This window comes from Chiroxiphia lanceolata, chromosome 9, assembly GCF_009829145.1.
Source record: "Chiroxiphia lanceolata isolate bChiLan1 chromosome 9, bChiLan1.pri, whole genome shotgun sequence".
In the NCBI taxonomy this organism is placed as follows: Eukaryota; Metazoa; Chordata; class Aves; order Passeriformes; family Pipridae; genus Chiroxiphia; species Chiroxiphia lanceolata.
In genome coordinates this window covers 8,896,911-8,915,118 of record NC_045645.1, presented here as the reverse complement: position 1 = coordinate 8,915,118, position 18,208 = coordinate 8,896,911, and the positions used below count along the sequence as shown (strand labels likewise).

The 18,208-nt window shown below is 48.3% G+C and overlaps 1 protein-coding gene across 2 annotated transcripts in view; it reads left to right on the top strand.

The window, feature by feature from the left end:
• The window catches only part of LRP8 (LDL receptor related protein 8), a 172,629-nt gene that overhangs the window by 149,737 nt on the left and 4,684 nt on the right, over positions 1 to 18,208 (top strand). Inside the window, exons 5-16 of one of the 2 annotated variants that reach the window (XM_032696676.1) lie at positions 399 to 761; positions 6,955 to 7,077; positions 7,427 to 7,549; positions 10,339 to 10,458; positions 10,588 to 10,713; positions 11,392 to 11,563; positions 13,219 to 13,446; positions 13,998 to 14,116; positions 15,180 to 15,319; positions 16,486 to 16,627; positions 17,050 to 17,202; positions 17,361 to 17,591. In XM_032696676.1, coding sequence (XP_032552567.1) covers positions 399 to 761; positions 6,955 to 7,077; positions 7,427 to 7,549; positions 10,339 to 10,458; positions 10,588 to 10,713; positions 11,392 to 11,563; positions 13,219 to 13,446; positions 13,998 to 14,116; positions 15,180 to 15,319; positions 16,486 to 16,627; positions 17,050 to 17,202; positions 17,361 to 17,591 — 2,040 coding nt within the window. The remainder of the gene's footprint in view (positions 1 to 398; positions 762 to 6,954; positions 7,078 to 7,426; positions 7,550 to 10,338; positions 10,459 to 10,587; positions 10,714 to 11,391; positions 11,564 to 13,218; positions 13,447 to 13,997; positions 14,117 to 15,179; positions 15,320 to 16,485; positions 16,628 to 17,049; positions 17,203 to 17,360; positions 17,592 to 18,208) is intronic. The other variant, XM_032696677.1, reaches the window with a different exon arrangement.

Below are 18,208 nucleotides of genomic sequence, written 5' to 3'. Positions count from 1 at the left end.
GGAGCAAAGCACAGCCCAGCCTCTCCCCTGCCATGTCCCGCTCTTCCTGTACTGTCACCTCGTGGAAGGGGCTCACCTGGCTGCTCCTGCCCCAACCCCAGGGCAGCACTGCCCCCACTTCTCCCATCTGCAGTTCCCACAGCCCCACTGCCCCTTCTCCTTCAGGGCTGCCCAAGACAGGTAGAGGATTATCCTGTGGCACAGCTGGGGAGATGAGCACTGGCTTTTTACCTGCTCCTTGCCATGTATTTTACCATTGGGAAAAATGCTTGGATTAGGACAGCCACGGGAATGCCTTCACCCTCCCTCTCTCAGACACTCCTAATGTGCCAAGGCTGGAGCAGGGGTGAGGGGTGTTTGGAGACCTCACATCTCACCCGTTTGTTTTTATTCCTAAGCCTGTTCTCCCAACGAGTTCCAGTGCAGTAACAAGTCGTGCATCTCCATCATCTTCGTGTGTGACGGTGACGACAACTGCGGGGACGGCAGCGACGAAAGGAAATGCTCCCCCCTGACGTGCAACCCCAACGAGTTCCAGTGCAACAACAGCGTGTGCATCCCGGAGCTGTGGGTGTGCGACAACCAGTCCGACTGCGAGGACATGTCGGACGAGTCCATGGAGAAGTGTGGCCACGACGCCAAGGCCCTCAACACGTGCGCGGCCCACGAGTTCCAGTGCGGCAACGGGGAGTGCATCCACCTCAACTGGAAGTGCGACGGGGACGAGGACTGCAAGGACAAGTCTGACGAGCAGGACTGCCGTGAGTGTCCGCAGGCCGGGTGGGGGCTCCCTGGGGGGAAAGGGCCAGGAGCTGCCCTGGGCTGTGTGTTGAGGCAGGTCTTTGATGTCGGGGTGCCTGACAAGGAGTGCTGGTGTCCCAAATGGCATGGCTGGGTGCCCAGCCCAGCAAGGGCACGTGTGTTCCAGACTCCTTTATGCTTTTCCCTTGAGGATTCAGAGTGGAGGTGTAGGAGCTGTTGCATGGTACCGTGCCTCAGAAGAGATCTTTTTTACTAGGAAGACAAGGAATGAAAAATGGGAAAAATGTTCAAAGCCCTCAGGCTGCACGGTGGGGTCACAGCCTGGAGGTGAGAAGCTGCTATGCTAAAGGGAATATATGATCAGCAGAAAAAAAATAATTCATTTTCTGCCTCTGAAGTTGGAGTACACCGAACAAGGCAGTCAAGAGCAATACCTCTGAAGAATCCAGTTTGAAATGCACTTTGAGCTTGGCTTGATAAAGGCACAGAGCTAATAAATAATGGATTTTTTTTCAGCTGGCTCTATGCATTTCACATGCTGGTGTTGGTATGTGTGGTATTTTGAATGTTTCATCCATTTTTAGCCACTAAACTGTTCAAGCTGGTCACTTACCTGAGGAGGGAGAGAGAGAGAGAAGAAAATAAGAGCAAAATGCTTTCCTAAAATATTTATTATGACAGGATTGAAATAAAACATTTACATAGCTGTATATATTTAGCAGCTCTGACATTGGGCCACCTCTGGGGAGGAAGGCAGGAACCAGCTTGAGAAACCAGGGATTTTTGCAAAGGTATCACTTTTGCCATCACCATCTTTTCATACCCAAGACAACACCGAGTCCAGGCTGGTGGGCTCAGAGCAGCTGTGTGGGAGAGCCCTTCAAGGAGCTGGGGATCAGACTCCCCCAGCACAGTGAGGCAGATGTAAATTCAGTGCCTTCTTTAACAAGAGGAGTATGTAGGAAGTCCTGGGCACAACTTATTTACTCTGCAGGAGAGCAAGGGATAAGCCACAGGTAACCATGGAGCCGTTATGCCTTTAAAATAGCCAAGGAGAGCAGCAGAATAGGAGAAGCCAAATATGTTTTGTTAGGAAGAGAGCAACTTTGACTGCTGGGTACAAGGATGTCATCACTGTCAGCCCTTTCCAAGTAGGGATGGATAAGTAGGATGTCTTTTCCTTCATCTCCAAGAAGGTGATACAGGAGATGAGAGAGCTCTTGGGCAGTAGGTGCCCAGGCAGCGCTGCCAGGGTCTGCAGGGTCACAGGGACAGGGGAATCAGGAGACAAAGTTGGTTCCTGGCACCCATTCAGTATGACAGGACTGTAAGAAAACCATGCAGGAGCAGGTCTGGTGCAGATGTGCACTGCTGGGACAGCCTGGGGTGTTTGGTGACTGTTTTCGTTCTGAGACCTCCTGTGGGCAGTCCTGTACTTGTATCCCTTCCAAATCAGGAGGCAGTGGCAGGGCCCAGTTACAAACACAGGGGAAGAACTGGTGTCTGGTGCAGGGGACTCCCAGCAGAACTGATCCCTGTCCCACAGGATGCATTCCCTGCAGTGACAGCAGCCTGACAGGATGGCTGAGTTTAGACAGCTCAGGAGAGGGAAAGGTGAGTTCCCTCTTATTTCCAAGTGGAGAAAGAGTGGAGCAGCTTACAGATGGCACTTTCTGATGGAATGCCTCTTAAATTTCAATCCCTGTTGTTCCACTTGAATTAAGGGCCCATTTACTTGGACATTCTGCTGGGTGAGAGTGGGACTGTGCCCATGGACCTTCCTGAGGCAGAGGGAGCTCTCTGTTCTCCAGCTCCTTCCCCTAATCTGACAGGCACCAGCAAAGTCCAGCTGAGCTCAAACTGCTGAAGGGAGCACGGCTCTGACACCCTCCCTCAGCTGCAGAGCAGCTTCACCAGGCAGCACTTCCAGATACTCCAGAGGCAGCTCCCAGGGGCAGAGGATGCAGCTGGACACCGCTGCAGCACAGCACGGTGCTGACAACCAGTGGAGAAAGGGGGAAATGTGGCACAAGTGACTTGAGACAATTCTATCTCTGAGCAGCAGAGATTTAGCACATGGGGTTTTTTTCTGGATAGTCGCAGTACAGCACAATGTGCACCTGATCTACCCAGGAGAAATGAGCATGTGAGGTGATTCTGCTCCTGTGGACGAGCAAACAGTGGGATTCAAAGCCCCCTGTTTTAGCTGCTGCAGAGTCCCTGGTTCTGCCCTTTATGTCCCAGTGCCACAGAGGTGCTGAGCCTGCAGCTGCTCACCCTGCACGGAGCGGGATCTCTCAGGTAACAGCCAGGACAGGACTTGCAGCACTGAGTGCTCATGTAGGTGATGGATTGACTGGGTCAGAGCCAAAGCTGATGTTGCTTCCCCATCTCAAATGCAGCTGTTGCTGGGATGCACTTGCCTGCAGTAAGCAAGTGACATCTGAGAGCTCTGGAAACGCAGTGTCACTGCTCCTCTGTTGGACTGAAGAGTTTAGGGACCTTTATGATTCTTTTCCTCTCCAGCAGTTCTGTGTTTGAGATCAGTATCACATGGCACACAGGGAGTTAGAGGTGTGTGACACTGCTCCATCCCCTTAGCAACAGGGATGGCACAGGTACCCCTAGGCTGGACTTGACTGAAACTGCAGATCCCATCACTACATCTTCTGCAAAAAAAGTCATGAGGCCATCACCAGTCATTTGTTACAAACATTTTGGGGTGGTAAATGAGTAGAGCAGAAATGAAGGGTGACAATTGGTGAACAGGTTTTGGCAGCGAGACAGCAAATAAATAGGAGGGAATGAGTCATTTTAGGAAGGCTGTGTGAGAACATTGAGTGGCTGGGTTTCTTTCCATAGCATATATATTCAAATATCTATGTATATTTATAAAATGAACATTAAGTTAGATTTATTAGTCTCCAAATCTGGAATAGTTACATTTTAAAATGTCCTCTGCAACTTGCATTAAGGGCATCCAGGAGGGGGAATTAAATAGTGCTTACAGCTGACAGAGAGAAAACAGATCCCTTGAGACTGGACCTCACATTTTCCTGCCTCTGTCTCCCCATCCACAAAATAGGATTGATTTTGCAGATGCTGGGATTTTATTTTTGTGGGGAGAAAACAAAAAAACTGAAAAACAGAAGACACTCAGGCTGAGATCTGGAATATACCTGCTGAATTTGAGTGATACAGCTTTGTGCCCAGGATTTGTAAATGGGAACTGTGTCTCTTTGAGGGTGTCTGTTAAAATTAGCAGGGCTTTGTCAATTTGTTTTGTATTTGATTTGCAGAGGAGATGGCTGTAAAACTACTGAGATTTCACCAATTTAAACCTTCCAAAATAGCACAGCAACTTTCTAAAGATCTTGTGCAAATAAACAGCACAGCTCTTCCCTCTCCTTGGGATATTGTTTTGCTTTGGGAATGGCCCTGATGGGAACCTGTGGGCAGCTCTGCCAGTGGGGCTGGGATGGATCAGTGTCTCAGCTTCAGGATAACAAAGTTCCTGGCCCTCTCCCTTCAAAACTGTGCTCTCCAGGCCAGGTGTAAACATGGCATTCTCTCTCCTCAAAAAGGCCCCAAAATGCTATCCCTGCATTTTAATATCTTTGTGATCAGTGAGAGTTGTTACTGTATCTGCTCTTTTCAGATGTCTGTTAAGAGGCTCTGGGGCTGAGCCTCAGAGGTCTGAACTTCCACAGGTCTGGTGCAGTGAGAAGTGAGCCAGGACACCACGCCTGTCTCCAACCTTCCGTCTGTTCTTGAAGCAAAGCTTTGTGCAGTGGTGCTGTACAGCCCCACATCTACGTTCTGCAGTCCCTGAAGCAATCAAGTTAAGAGCTGTGCTGTCATTTTTCTCAGTCTTATGGTGCTTGTGCAACATTGTCTTTGCAATTCCTACAAAATTCTCCTTCATTTTAATTTGTTTTAGGATTAGAAACCTTTCAGTTCTTACTATCTAGCTATAACTGCTTTTTAGAAGAGTTTTGAAGATTACAATTGAGGACAATTATGAGTTTTATAACAGCTGCCTTCCAAATCTGTGGCTGTTGTCAGGCAGATTTACTTGACAAACTGGAGACCTGTTCCTGCTCCAGACAAGACAAGACTCCCATTGGCTTTAATTACATGTTACACTTTCGTGGGGAGTTAACATTTATAGTCAGAAATGGAGGACCATCCTTTCCTGCCTCCACATATAGAAGTTGCTACAAAAAGGGTGAAGCAAACTGGTTTGTTGGTGGTGAAGACAAGAAATAATTGTGGTAACGGAATTTTCAGTGAGACAGTAGGAAAAGCCTTGCAGGGGCCAAGGTTCAGCTTGCCAGAAATCAGGGTTTCCTGTTGGGAAAGGCGGTCTCTCCATCACTGGGGCTTCTCCAGGCAGGTGGCTGTACATGGAGGAACAGTTCAAGCAGAAGTGTCTCTGCCTCCCTGCAGGAACTGCTGGTGCCAGTTACTAGAGCTGTGGTCGGTGACTCTCCCAGACCACAGCCTTGTTTCTTTGTCTCCTTCATTTTCTCCATTTGGAGCAGCAGATCCCACATGCTTAGTTTGGAGCTGCTGTCCCAGATGTCCCATTGAGGTTTCCCATTTCTGTGCCTGGGTTTATTAGCTGAAAGGTGCTGACACAGCTGGTCCCATAACCGGGCTTACTGCTTGGGATATTTTTCTCATGTTGCAGCTTTTTTATGAATATAGTGCATATGGCTTTCCTCTCCAAGGAGCAGTGCTATTTCCAAACTTTCCTCAGGGGAATACTATGTACTTCTAAAGGCAGGATTTCTCCCTTTCCCCACCAGCCTTGAGGTTGTGGCTTTTCCTGTCTCTGGTGCCCTTTGCTGGCTGAAGGTGCACTAGAACCAAGTCCAGTGAAGCAGTCATGAACCTGGATCTTGCACCCTGTGAGATGCAATCCCCAATAACATGGAGTCTTTGTGCAACTAATACTTTGTGGTATCGATGCTGGCTCACTGCATGTCTTTGCCTCTTCCTGGGTTATCTGAAAGTAGCAATTTTTGTATTAGAACCAGTTTGTCAAATTGTCCAGGGGAGTCCCCACAGCTCTCACCTCCTGTGTGGTGACACCACTGTGACCTGCCCTCGCTGCTCAGAGGCAGCGATTTTCTGTCAGAGGATACCAGGACACAATCACACGATGGAAAGGCTGGAATCAGGAGCTCTCCAGGGTGCACTTGATAGGATTTTAAGAACACATCTGTAAGACAGGCCCCTCAGAGGGAAGCTGCATAACATGTCCGAGGAATGGGGAGCCTGTTCTGCCAGGGAGCTACAGGCTGCAGCCCTTCACTAGAGAGCACCTGTGCCCTGTGTGAGCACAGGTCTGGTCCCAGCCAGGGAGGTCTCTCAGTGTAATTTAGGGAGAGAAGTATCACTGCTTTAGTATGGTCAGTGCAGCTGTCTGGTTTATATTTTCCCCCAGCTTCACTGTTCATCAGATGTGGTTTGGGTCTGTAATAATCTCACCTGGGCAAATGAACTTCAGGCTTGAAACCTGGCCTGACAGGTGGAGGTATTTTGGGCTGGAAACCCCAAGAAACACCACACCCAGTGAAGTGGAGCTCTTCTGCCTTCCAGTGGTCTGTCAGCTCATGGGCATTCAGTAACCTGATGATCATGTCTCATTGCTGGCTTTGTCCCCAGTGTGACCACACTGGCTCTGGCAGAGAGTCAATACATGTCTCTTGCCTGGGCCCTCAGCCTGAACATGTTTTGTAATATATCTTAAACATGATGTTTTCTGAAGGAAGGAGAGCTCAGGAGCAGTTGTCTTTCCCTACCCAGTGCCACTGGAAGGCAGCCTGGCCCCCCCACCGACTGCAGACTCCAGAGCTGCTCCAGTGCTGAGAGCTCTGCTTGCTTTCTTCTGTCTCACCTGGGAGGCTTCACTGCCTGCGCGGGTTCTGCCTTGACTAGATCAGCTCATACAGCCTTTGGGGCTCTTTTCGCAAGGATGCAGAGGGTGGTCTGCGACTGCAGAGGGGCACAGGAGAACAGTGTCTGAGGCAGCTGCTGCCTCTGTTGCTTTGGTGGAAGCAGCCAGTGCTCTGACATTTGCTGACAGAGGGTGCAAAGCTCCAGCAGTGTCAGAGGTAGTGGCTATACAGGTACCACACAAACGATTCAGTTCCATGTGGGTAACGCTTGATGTGTTTCTTAAAGCTCTGGTGACGTGCCGGCCAGATGAATTCCAGTGTGGGGACGGGACCTGTATCCACGGAGCGAAGCAGTGTGACAAGGTGCGCGACTGTCTCGACAATAGCGACGAGGCCGGCTGTGTCCAAGGTGGGTGCCCAGGGCTCTGTGCTCCTCATTCTCCATGGTCCGGGCCTGCCAGGGCTGCGTGGCCATGGAAAGGGAAGAGGCCTGTTCTGCTCTCTAGGCTGTGGCAGGCTGCTTCCTGTACAGAGTTCTAAGCCGTTCTGGCAGTGGGGTTGCTTGGGAGAGATGACTGTGCTGGCCAGGCAGACTGCATGGCTTGAAAAGTTCTTTGCATGATGCTCAGGCTCAATGTTCATTTACTTAATCCCATCCCATTTCTGCTAATGACCCCCTCTTGAGCTTTGTGTCAGCCTGTTTGTTGTCATGGGCCTCGTCTAACTTAGTTGCTTTCCTCTCTTGCCCAACCTGACAGAGTCAGCATGTGAAAGTCCCAGCAAGTTTCAGTGTAAGAGTGGAGAGTGCATTGACGGAGGCAAAGTGTGCGATTCACATAGAGACTGCAGGGACTGGTCTGACGAGCCTCTGAAAGAATGTGGTACAGTACTTGCCTTCTACGTGTTGCTCCTGTTGTAACTGCTTCCCCTCTTCTCCATCTGGTGCTCACAGCTTTGAGTGTAACCACATGTAGCTGCTAATGCTATTTCTCACTCTGCTCCTCTTTCCTTGCCTTTATTCTTTCATCACCCTTCATGTGAATATAATTAGTAGCCTAGTCTGATCATCTGTAAGTTTGAACTGTGCCCTTCTCCACTCAGTTTTTATTCTTGGAGGGATGTATGAACTGAGCACGGGACTAGGAACCAGGAATTCCCCCTTTCCCCAAATACTAGTGTCCTCCACAGCACAGACCAGTTTATTTAGACTCATTGCCCAAATTGTCTTTGAATTGTAAGATGATGATAAAACCATAAAAACATAGCGTTGGGAACATGCTTTGAAAGTGAAGATACGCAGGGTGACAGCAATCACTTAGAGGTGCCTTCAGCCATTTCTGGGTTGTACATGTTGTTGCTGCTCCCCTCAGCAATGACAGCTGGTTGCTCTCTGCAATGTCCTGCCAGCCCTGGACTGGGGCTGCCCTGGGGCTGTCAGAGCCAGGGGACAGAGCCCAGGCCACAGGGCTGTGCCCCTCTCTAGAGGGCAGCCCCTCTCTCCCTTTCTAACCAGGCATTGTTGGCACTCAAGCACATTTGGTTTTTTACCCGGTGCAGAGATATCTCCGACAGGCATCCCTTTCCATGACTTCATGGAGCTCAGCACCTGCCGCCTAAATAACTCAGGAAGAAGTATCAGTCTCTCCCTTGTCCCTTGTATCAGAGAAGGAAGTGTGTGTGCATGCCCAGTGAGGATGCTCTTACCTCCTGCTTTCAGTGTGCCCTTGCTTTCTTCCACACTAACCCACATCTCCCTGTTTCTCTGAGTGGGTGTTGCACCTTGTCTGTCCGTGGAGGTCTCCCAACAAAGCTGGCAGCCCAGCTTGTCTCAGGAGACTGGGCAGTGGCACAGCTGGGCTCGGTGCTCATGGCTGCCTTGGTGCAGTCCCAGACTGGCTGTGAGCTGTTGAGTCAGGAAGCAGGGAGCCCCCAAAGGAACATATTCCCTGAAGAGAGCAGAGTGGTGTGGGTTGCTGAGAATCACCCACACACAGCTGATCCACACAGAAGGCAGGAGGTGCAGGACACACTCCCCACCTCAGTGTGTCTGTCTGGCTGTGCTGGACTCTGCAGTGCCCTCCAAGGTTCCCCCAGAAAGCACTGCAGGAGACAGGACAGCACTTATCTTAGGCAGGCAGGGAATGTACTGCTGGAGTTTGGGGCAAGGGCAGCAGCTGTCCAGCAGAAAGAGAACAGGCTCTACCTGGCTCCTCCTCAGCTCCTCTTGAGAAGTGCAGCACTTGATTTAGAATCTCTAAATCCATTTCACAAAGCACCTCTGAAACCACAGGAATCATCTGAGGGAGGGTTTGCTTGTTAGCCAAAACAGCCTCTGTAGTATTTTGCAGAGAGCAGTTGAGCATGTTTATGACCCAATTTGCTAAAGGCCTGTGCCAGTGTAGGGATAGGTGGTTTCTGTTCATAAATGTCACTGAAGTGACAACACACAGTGTGGCTGTGGATGCCTACTCGGAGCCTACTGAACTGCTCTATTAATTATGTATTGATATCTATACGTTGTGTGCCCAATAGGAAGGTGGAAGAATCCCAGAGCTGAGATGGGCTTCCTTCTGACATAGTATTTTCCTAATCTTACTGACTTAATTGGCTTGTGGTTGTTTCCCTTTTGTTCCAAGAGCAGTGGTTTAATGGCTCTGCTGTGCTGCTCACCTGCAGTGTGCAAGGATGCAAGAAGTAAAAGATAAATGAAAAATTTGCCTTTAAATTGCATTATAGATGGGAGCAAATCAGTTTGGCTTGTTCTAGTGACCTCATGATCCCTGAAATCCCACAGCTCCTGTTCAGCAGTCTTCTGTAGGGACAGGACTTTCTCTTCACCTTGTGTAGGTCAACTACAACAAGAAGAAATGTTATTTCTGACAGAAAACCAGCTTTCCTCAACCTCTCATTCGGTTCTAGTTACAAGGATCCATTTAGCTTGTTTTTCATTTGAGCACTTGAAAGCAGGATCAGAGAGGTGGCCTTGGATTAGACAGGGCCCCAGGAGAGGATGGGGGCTGTTGTTTCATAAATTGCACACTTGGGCTGCCAGCAGAGCCTGTTGTGTGGGACGGGTTTGTGGGAGGACAGTATCTCAATGCTAATGGCGTATCTCTGACAGACTGTACTTGGTGTTTTCTGGAACCGTTCACAAAGATCATTCCTTGGAGCTAGAAGGGGAAATAGTACAGTATTTCAAAATAGCTGGCCCCTGGGAGATGAGAGTCCCCCAGCATGAATTATTAAAGCTCAGAGAGACTGTTCAGAAAAGTCAACATGAACCAGCACATGGGAAAGGAGGAGTATCCTGGAGAGAGCCCTTAGGTCCCCTGGAAGTTTCTCACATGTGGCAGAACATGCTCAAAGCAGCAGCTCTCTGATGGGATGAGATGCAGACTCATATATGCTGTATCCCCAGGGCTCCCTGTTCATTCAGCCACTAGCTTTGAGTCCATAGGATCCCACAGCTCTGCCTTGGAATAATAAAGAGCAAGAAAGTGATGCAGTGGAGGCTTCTTATCTGTGAAGTCACTCAAGTGCTCTGCGGGGCCAGCTCCTGGCTACCAGAACTGATAGATGGGGAAAAATTTCTGAGGACATCTCTTAATTTTATTCATTCCCACAACTCAGAGCCCTCGTTTATCACAGATAATCTGTGCATCCCTTGCAGGTACTAATGAATGCTCCATGAACAACGGTGGCTGCTCACACATATGCAAGGACTTGAAGATCGGCTACGAGTGCGAGTGCCCGCCCGGATACAAGCTCCTGGATAAGAAAACGTGTGGAGGTAATTTACATGCAAACAGCAGTCCCTTGTGTTTCACCAGAGAGAGACGTGATTATATTCACTTGAGCACTGCTCCATCACAGATGGTTTGATTTCAAGTTATTGATGGGTTTCAAACACTCCTTTCAGACATAGATGAATGTGAGAATCCAGACGCTTGTAGCCAGATCTGCATTAATTACAAGGGAGACTACAAATGTGAGTGCTACGAAGGATACGAGATGGACACCCTGTCCAAGAACTGCAAAGCTGTAGGTAAGACAACGCCACAGGCACTTCAACTCTGCTTGCTCAACAACACAGCTCCGATAAGAAAACACGCTCGCAGGGCTGAGGGGAACAGAAACAAAAGGAAACAAGCAAAGCAAGCAAAACCATCTCGTTGTGAGCAGCACAGAGCTGCTGCAGCGATGGCAGATGCGTCTCTAGGCAAGAACTACTGATCGTGCAGATCAGAATATTTTAACAGTGTACAGAGCAAGATTGCAGTCACTGCTTGGCTCTTTGAAGCTGAAACCAGAAAAGAAAGTCTCTTGACAGGTGTTATTGAAAACAGTGCAGCAAAAACATTTAGTGGTAGTGGAAAGACAGAAAACATCCCAGTTACGGCAGGGTAGCTTAGCCACCCCTCCACCCTCCCAGCTGTAAGTCACCAAAATCTGGCCCTTGATTTTGTATCTAAAATGTGTAATTGAAAGTGAGGACACTCCCCTGAGTTTTGCAAGAGCCAGGGACCAGAGAGGTGCCACTGCCCTCTGTGCCCACGTGACACAGCCTGTCTCTGGCAGCCGTTTGCTTCCTGTGTGGTGTAATGCTTCCATAGAAAGCAGAACTACCACTGACTGACAGTTCCATTGTCATTTGTGAAAAGAAAGCTGAACCCATCCCTCGGGACAGCTGCTAAAGTGACAGTGTGCTGATTTCCTGTGGTAGGCAAGAGCCCGTACCTGATCTTCACCAACCGCCACGAGGTCCGTAAGATTGACCTGGTGAAAAGGGACTATTCCCGCATCATTCCCATGCTGAAGAACGTCGTGGCGCTGGACGTGGAAGTGTCAACAAACAGGATATACTGGTGTGATTTGTTCTACCGAAAAATCTACAGGTAAGGGCAAGAGAGGATGTGTGTGTTGGTCCCTTCCCAAAGCTGCAGTTCAGGCTGTACCCCTGAAATGTGCAGAGAACAATGCAGGGAACGGGAAACTTAAGGGCTTTCCTGCCCTTACAGGATTACCTGTTGTGGCTCAGGCTTTGTAAGATTTTTAAGGAATTGATAAAGAAATCAGGGGCTTGTGCAGTTATCTGGTTTGATAATACAGAGTGACTTTTTGTCAATGCAAAATCCTGCTGCACTTGTGTAATTAAACACAGACTCTTGTTTCCTGAATATGACACTGCAAAGCAGGGCTGAGGCTGGGAGCCTGTTGTACTGGAAGCCACAAAGGACCTGGCATCTGGAAGCACAAAGGGGGCAAATGGTGGGAGCAAGGAGGCAGCACCACGGGCACAAGCTGCTGCCCACTGTAGCCTCTGGTAGCCTGGATTTAAATTCACAGCATTTGACCACAGTACACGTTCTGTAATTCTCATTCTCGCTCCTCCTTCAGCTGCTTTTGTGGCATCCATCACAGTGTTCTGTGCTGGGGCTTGTGAGTGTGCCTAAGTCAAAAATGCATTTCATTGGTGTGCTGAAAATCCCCCAGGTGTGTTCTGATTTGCACAGCCATTGCACCCTGCTGCAGTGATTTGTTCTGGGTTTTAGCTAATGATCAGGCAGAGGCTGATTGGTGTCAGCATGCAGAAGGCAGGCCGGGGTTCCTGCACGCTGTGGCAGCTCCCATGCCACTGGCAGGGGAATTTTCCCAGGCTGTGCTGAGTATGGAGCACTTGTGTAGCTGGGCAGGTACCCTGAGGGGCCTGTGGGGCTCTGAAAGTGGGGAGGTTTCCAGAAGAAAGCTGTCTGCTCTCACTGGGTCTGACTGTTGTCCCATCTTTTTGCAAAGCAAGCTGTGCAATTATAACTTCTTAAAAATCAGCATGCTGTTTAAGGTATTGCTGCTGTCACCAATATCAAGCATTTCTTACTTTCTACTGTTCTATAAGGTTTTTAAGATTACAGAGCCAGACTGAGCTTTTACAAACACTGATGCAAACTCAGAATAACTCAATTTCAGTTCACTCAGCACAATTGATACTGAGAGCAGAATCAGCCTTTGTGTTTTTAGGAGCAACACTGAGTTATTCATGAAACATCCATGTGGAGTCTGCTGCCTTTCATCAGTGTTTTGAAAGATTTTGAGGCTGCCACTAATATTTTGTGAACATTTTCTTTGTACCGAATGAAATCACTTGCCAAATTAATAGTTTCATGAATTCCTTTGATGAATCATAATTAGCTACACAGGTCCTAATTCTGCAGTACATTTAAGCACATTTATTGCGTGGTAAGTGCAACTGTATTCAGCAGAGGTCAGGGGGTTATATTTCTAGTGTCCATAAATCCCATGAATCAGAAGTTAACGTGCCTGAAGTCAATGTTTTCCTGAGTGGTGCAGTTATAGCAGGACGCAGGCAGAAAAATGAAATGACAGTTCCCTGCTATGGAAATGATGGCATACACACAAAGGGAAATAAGCAGCAGCTGTAGGAGAAAGTGGAAGTTTGTAGCCAGAAGGGTTCCTGTGTCAGCTGGGCTGCCACATGAGGCCCAAGCACAGGCACCTGAGCTGTACCAGCCCCGTGACCCTCCTGTCCTTGCAGTGCCTACATAGACAAAGCGAGCGACACGGCCGAGCAGGTGATCCTGATCGACAGCCAGCTGAGCTCCCCCGAGGGACTGGCCATTGACTGGGTCCATAAAAACATCTACTGGACAGATTCCGGAAACAAGACCATCTCAGTGGCCACCGCAGATGGAAGCAGGAGGAGGACACTTTTCAACACTGACCTCAGTGAGCCAAGGGCCATTGCTGTTGATCCCACACAGAGGTAGGTGTAATCACCACAAACACCCCTTTGCCAACAGACACATTTCAGTCTTTCTGCCTCTCTGACAAACCTGGGGGTGGTTCTCACCTCACTAAGACTTCAGGTGCCCTTTAAGATACATCAGTGGGACTGCTGAGACGGTTCAACTCACTCTTGGCAAGGCCTTGGTGTTAAAGAAAGTTCTGAAATTCATGGCCAGGTCATGTGTTTGATGGGCCTGAGCTGGCCTGGGCACATCAGTTGTGCTGAAAAATGAAGTCTGACCTGTGTTTGGGCTGCTTGGATGAGGGAACACCACCTACCTAACAGGCACATCAAGAGATAGTTTGCAGGGCTTAGTTACTAAGGTGAGATTTTGCATTTTGGTGCAAATTTTGTGGCAGGATACCCAGTGAGAGAACAGCATGTGGCTCCACCAGGTGCACGTCAGAATTAACTGAAGTGGCCAAAGGCTTTGCTATAATAAGGAGAGAACAGGGCACCTCCTACTGCAAACTGCAGTGCAGCTTTCCTAACTAGAGTCCAATTAAGTGTTTTCTTACATCTTTCAGGTTCATGTACTGGTCTGACTGGGGAGACAAAGCCAAGATTGAGAAAGCTGGTCTGAATGGTGTGGGGCGGCAGGTGCTGGTGATGGACAACATCGAGTGGCCAAACGGCATCACCCTTGGTAAGTGCCCAGTTAGAGCTGCAGCACCCACTGTGCCTGAAGGAAACTGGTTTTATTGCTAAATAGGAAAACAAAATTGTACATGTGCAAAGGCACCTGCACACACACAAATCTTTAAATACTATCACTACTGCAGGAGTGGAAAGGAGGTTTCACGGAGCAGCAGGAAATGTCCTGCTCTGGAGTTAGAGCCATGTGTTTAACACCCATCCAGGTGTGAGGTTCTCTGCTTGGATTTATATTTGAAAATTCTGGCCATGACAAGGATGTAGGAGAAAATGCTGCTGCCATTGCATAGAACTGAAGTGCTACTGCTGTGAACAAATAATGTTATCATTTAGTAATTAAGAAATTAATTAATGACTTGTTTAATTACATAACTTGTTTTGTGTTGGCTCTCATCCACTTGCATTCTGTTCAGTGAATCTCATCCAAAATGAGTGAATTTGCTCCAGAAAGAGAAATGCAGTGCTTAGCATTCCAAATAACATTGGATCCTTCCCTCTCACTCTTACCTGCACCCTCCCCAAAACCTGGCTGGTTGTGGCAGGAGTGTCCCCACCAGCAGCATTCCCCAGCCTGCAGCACAAGGGTTTCTGGACCCAGGGTGGTTCTTCACGGAAAACACAGGGAATCTCACAGCTCCTTCAGAGAGGCATTTCCCTGGAATCATGGTAGTTGCTCTCCAGCAAGAGGCCAAGGCCTGAACAGCCTTGGGAGGGATGGAGCTCCTCTCTCAGGCACTGAGGGAATGAGTCTGGGAAGCCCAAAGTGCTGCTGCCCTGCTGCTCCTGGTAACAAAAGAACCTCATTGTACAAGGCTGTCAGTCAGGCATTCCCCACACACACATACAGCAGAATGTTCCTCCTTTTTAATCTTATTTATAGGGTCTTATCCCAGCATATCTGGGCACTGGTTCAAAATCAGAACTAGTGTTAAAAAAAAAAGAGGCCCAATAATAAAGAGATTAGTCATGCTGCCAGCAGGAAAAACATGCTGGGCAAGAGAAAAAGAGTTGCAAGAGCTGTGTGTAATTTTGCTTCATTGTGTTTTACTTTTCAGATTTGCTGACTCAGCGTCTCTACTGGGTAGACTCCAAATTGCATTCTCTGTCCTGCATTGATTTCAATGGCAGCAACAGAAAAGTTCTGATCTCATCTGTGGATGATCTGAGCCATCCTTTTGGCTTGGCAGTGTTTGAGGTAAGAGTCGACAATGGATGCAGAACAGCCTGGAGACTGGGAGAGGTCTCAGAGCTGTTCTTGATTAAAGCTCTGCCTCTTGCACAGCACAGAAAGCTCACGAGGGCGGTCGCTGCTGTAGAAACCAATTTATCTGGTGTGGGTTCAGCAGGGAAAACTGAGTGTTAAAGTCCTTAATCAGGGGCAATGTGTTGTCTCATGCTTTTACCTAATGCAGCACCAGTGCATTAAATGATCAGGGGAACCAAGGCTCCAGCTTTGGCACTCCCTGTAGGTAAGCTATAGCAGAGAAAGGTGTCTGGTTGGCTTTTGGCTCAGCAAAACCCTCTTCCTTAAATCTCTAAATCTTCCCATGTACTGTGTGTGAAATCTGGGCATCTAACTCTGGGCACGAGTTTCCCCAAGGCATTGCTGCTCTTCAGTGTTATCCCATCAGCAGTGTTTGGAAGGATCCCTTGGGTTATTTCCCCTCTTTACACCCTTCCTGGGTAGAGTAACAGACAACCCTCTTGATTTTGCTAAGTTTTCCTTGTTCTCCAGCAGTGTGTCTTTCCTTATGGAAATACACGTGGTTTTTAGCAGGCAGCAGCACACACAGCCAACTGAGTAACTAAATACAGTTTGAGAACTGCAGTTTCTGGCTACCTCCTGGACCAGTAATTTTGCATCTTTGATCGTAGTATGCCAAGATAGTAATAAAAAAGAGAAATAGACACTCAGCTTCCAGCTGTGCTCCAGGCACTGGCCTCTTCATAGATACCTGTTTAATGCAGGTCTTTTCTTTGGAAAGGAGAAAAAAAGTCAGCAGAGATAACAAATGTTTCTAGTATGGAGTATGGCCCTTTGCTTGTGATCCACCCCATCTCCAAAAAAAAACATTTCAGAAGCAGCACAGATGCAACTCGTCTGTACTCACCCAAATTTCTGCTCCCTCCCCTCAGCCTCAGAGCTCCTTAGAATTACTGAGCACTTCATAAACACACAGGAGTGCTGGGCCTTGAGCACTGTCCAAGAATAAAAAGAAAAAAGCTGCAGGTAGCAGTAGCATGAACCAAAGGTGCCCCAAGGTAGGAGCATGGTGCACTGACTCTGTGCCTGCTGGAGTTTAATCCAGCTCGAGATGGATTTGAGCAGGCCAGGTCAGGAATCCTGTGCATTCCCTGCAGGACAGAGTGTTCTGGACTGACCTGGAGAACGAAGCAATCTTCAGTGCAAACAGGCTCAATGGCTCGGACATCTCCATTTTGGCAGAGAATCTCAACAACCCTCATGACATCGTGGTGTTCCATGAATTAAAGCAGCCCAAAGGTAAGATGTGTCCTCGGGGTGTCATGGCCCTGAATCATGTTTATTTGAGCTGGCAAATGAAATGCTTCCCGATGGTTCTTGATGAGAGAGAAGGCATAGGTAATAATGGGAAATCAATGCTTAATGTTTGAAGTTCCTGCCTAATTAATTCAGCAGCAGCACTTATTGGAAAGTCTGCAATTTGTTAATAGCTATTTAATTAGCATCTTTGATAACAGTGAGTTACTCTTGTCACTGTGATGCTTCCCATTCATTATGTATTTGGGCAGTTTTTATAATGCTGTGTAAGGTTCCACTCCACTGTACAAACTGTAAAGGTGCTTAAGCAGCCCAATTAATTGATGTAGGAAGTGGAAGAAGGTCTTCTTAGAGGGCAAGAAATAAATAATTAGAAAAATAACTTGTCTTCCATCCTTGAACAGCTCCAGACTCCTGTGAGCTCAGCCCCCAGCCAAACGGAGGCTGTGACTACTTGTGTCTCCCTGCACCTCAGATCTCTCCCCACTCTCCCAAGTACACCTGTGCCTGTCCTGACAACATGTGGCTGGGTCCTGACATGAAGAAATGCTACAAAGGTAAATACAATCACGTCTCCTTCACTATTCCTGAGAAATGGAATTGGAATTTGGTTTCTGCTTCTAGTCGTTAAACATAACAGTCCTCCTCAGCTTTATTCGTGATTTGCTTTGTGTACTTGCTTTAACCAAACTTTATTGTTGCTCTGGATTTTCAGATCTTCCAACAACTTCAGCTTCTGTTCTGGTTTCTACAACCACAGCACCCCATTCTGCTGGTACCACGACCATCACAGCTATACCTGGCAGTGCCAGGAACACCACTGAGGGCATCCCCAAAGCTGTACCAGAGGCTACAATTACCACCCCAAGTCTTCATTTACCTTCCACCACATCCATCCTGATAGATTCCGAGATGACCACTGGAAACAGCAATTTATCCCAGCACTGTAAGAGAAGGAGATTCCTCTTTCCCTTTTCCATATACACCATATGACACCACCCCGTGCACTGGTGGGAGACCTGACCTCATGCGCAAGTTCCAGTTGGCTCAGGTGCAGACACACCCTGGTGCACAGCAGGACACACCAGGTGCTCTTTCTGCAGACACCTGGGTTACAAGGGATGATGTGATTCCATCACTCAGGAGGTTAAGGAACTTACATCAGGTTTCCATTACCTGAAATGGCCCTAAGAGTTCACCCTAGTCCTTGCCTTGTGCACAATACTGTTTCGTCCCAGCACCAGTGCTGTTTGCAGTGCTGCAGACAGTAGAATGGATGATTCTGGAGGCACTTCACCTATTTGAGTTGTTTAATTATTAATGTGATCCAGCACAGGCTGTGGGTGAAAAATGCCCCGTGTGCAGCTTTAGCACTGCTGGACATGTGGAACCACTGCAGCCCAAGACAAGCTGCCTCTGGTTTGTGTGGCTGTGCTTGGCATGTTAATGTGGCCTCGGCATGACACAGGTTTGAAGGTTTGCATTATTTATCAGAAAAGCATCCCAGTGGAGAGCACTAACAGGCTCTCCTCCAGCTCACCCTCCATAATGAGTGAGCAATGG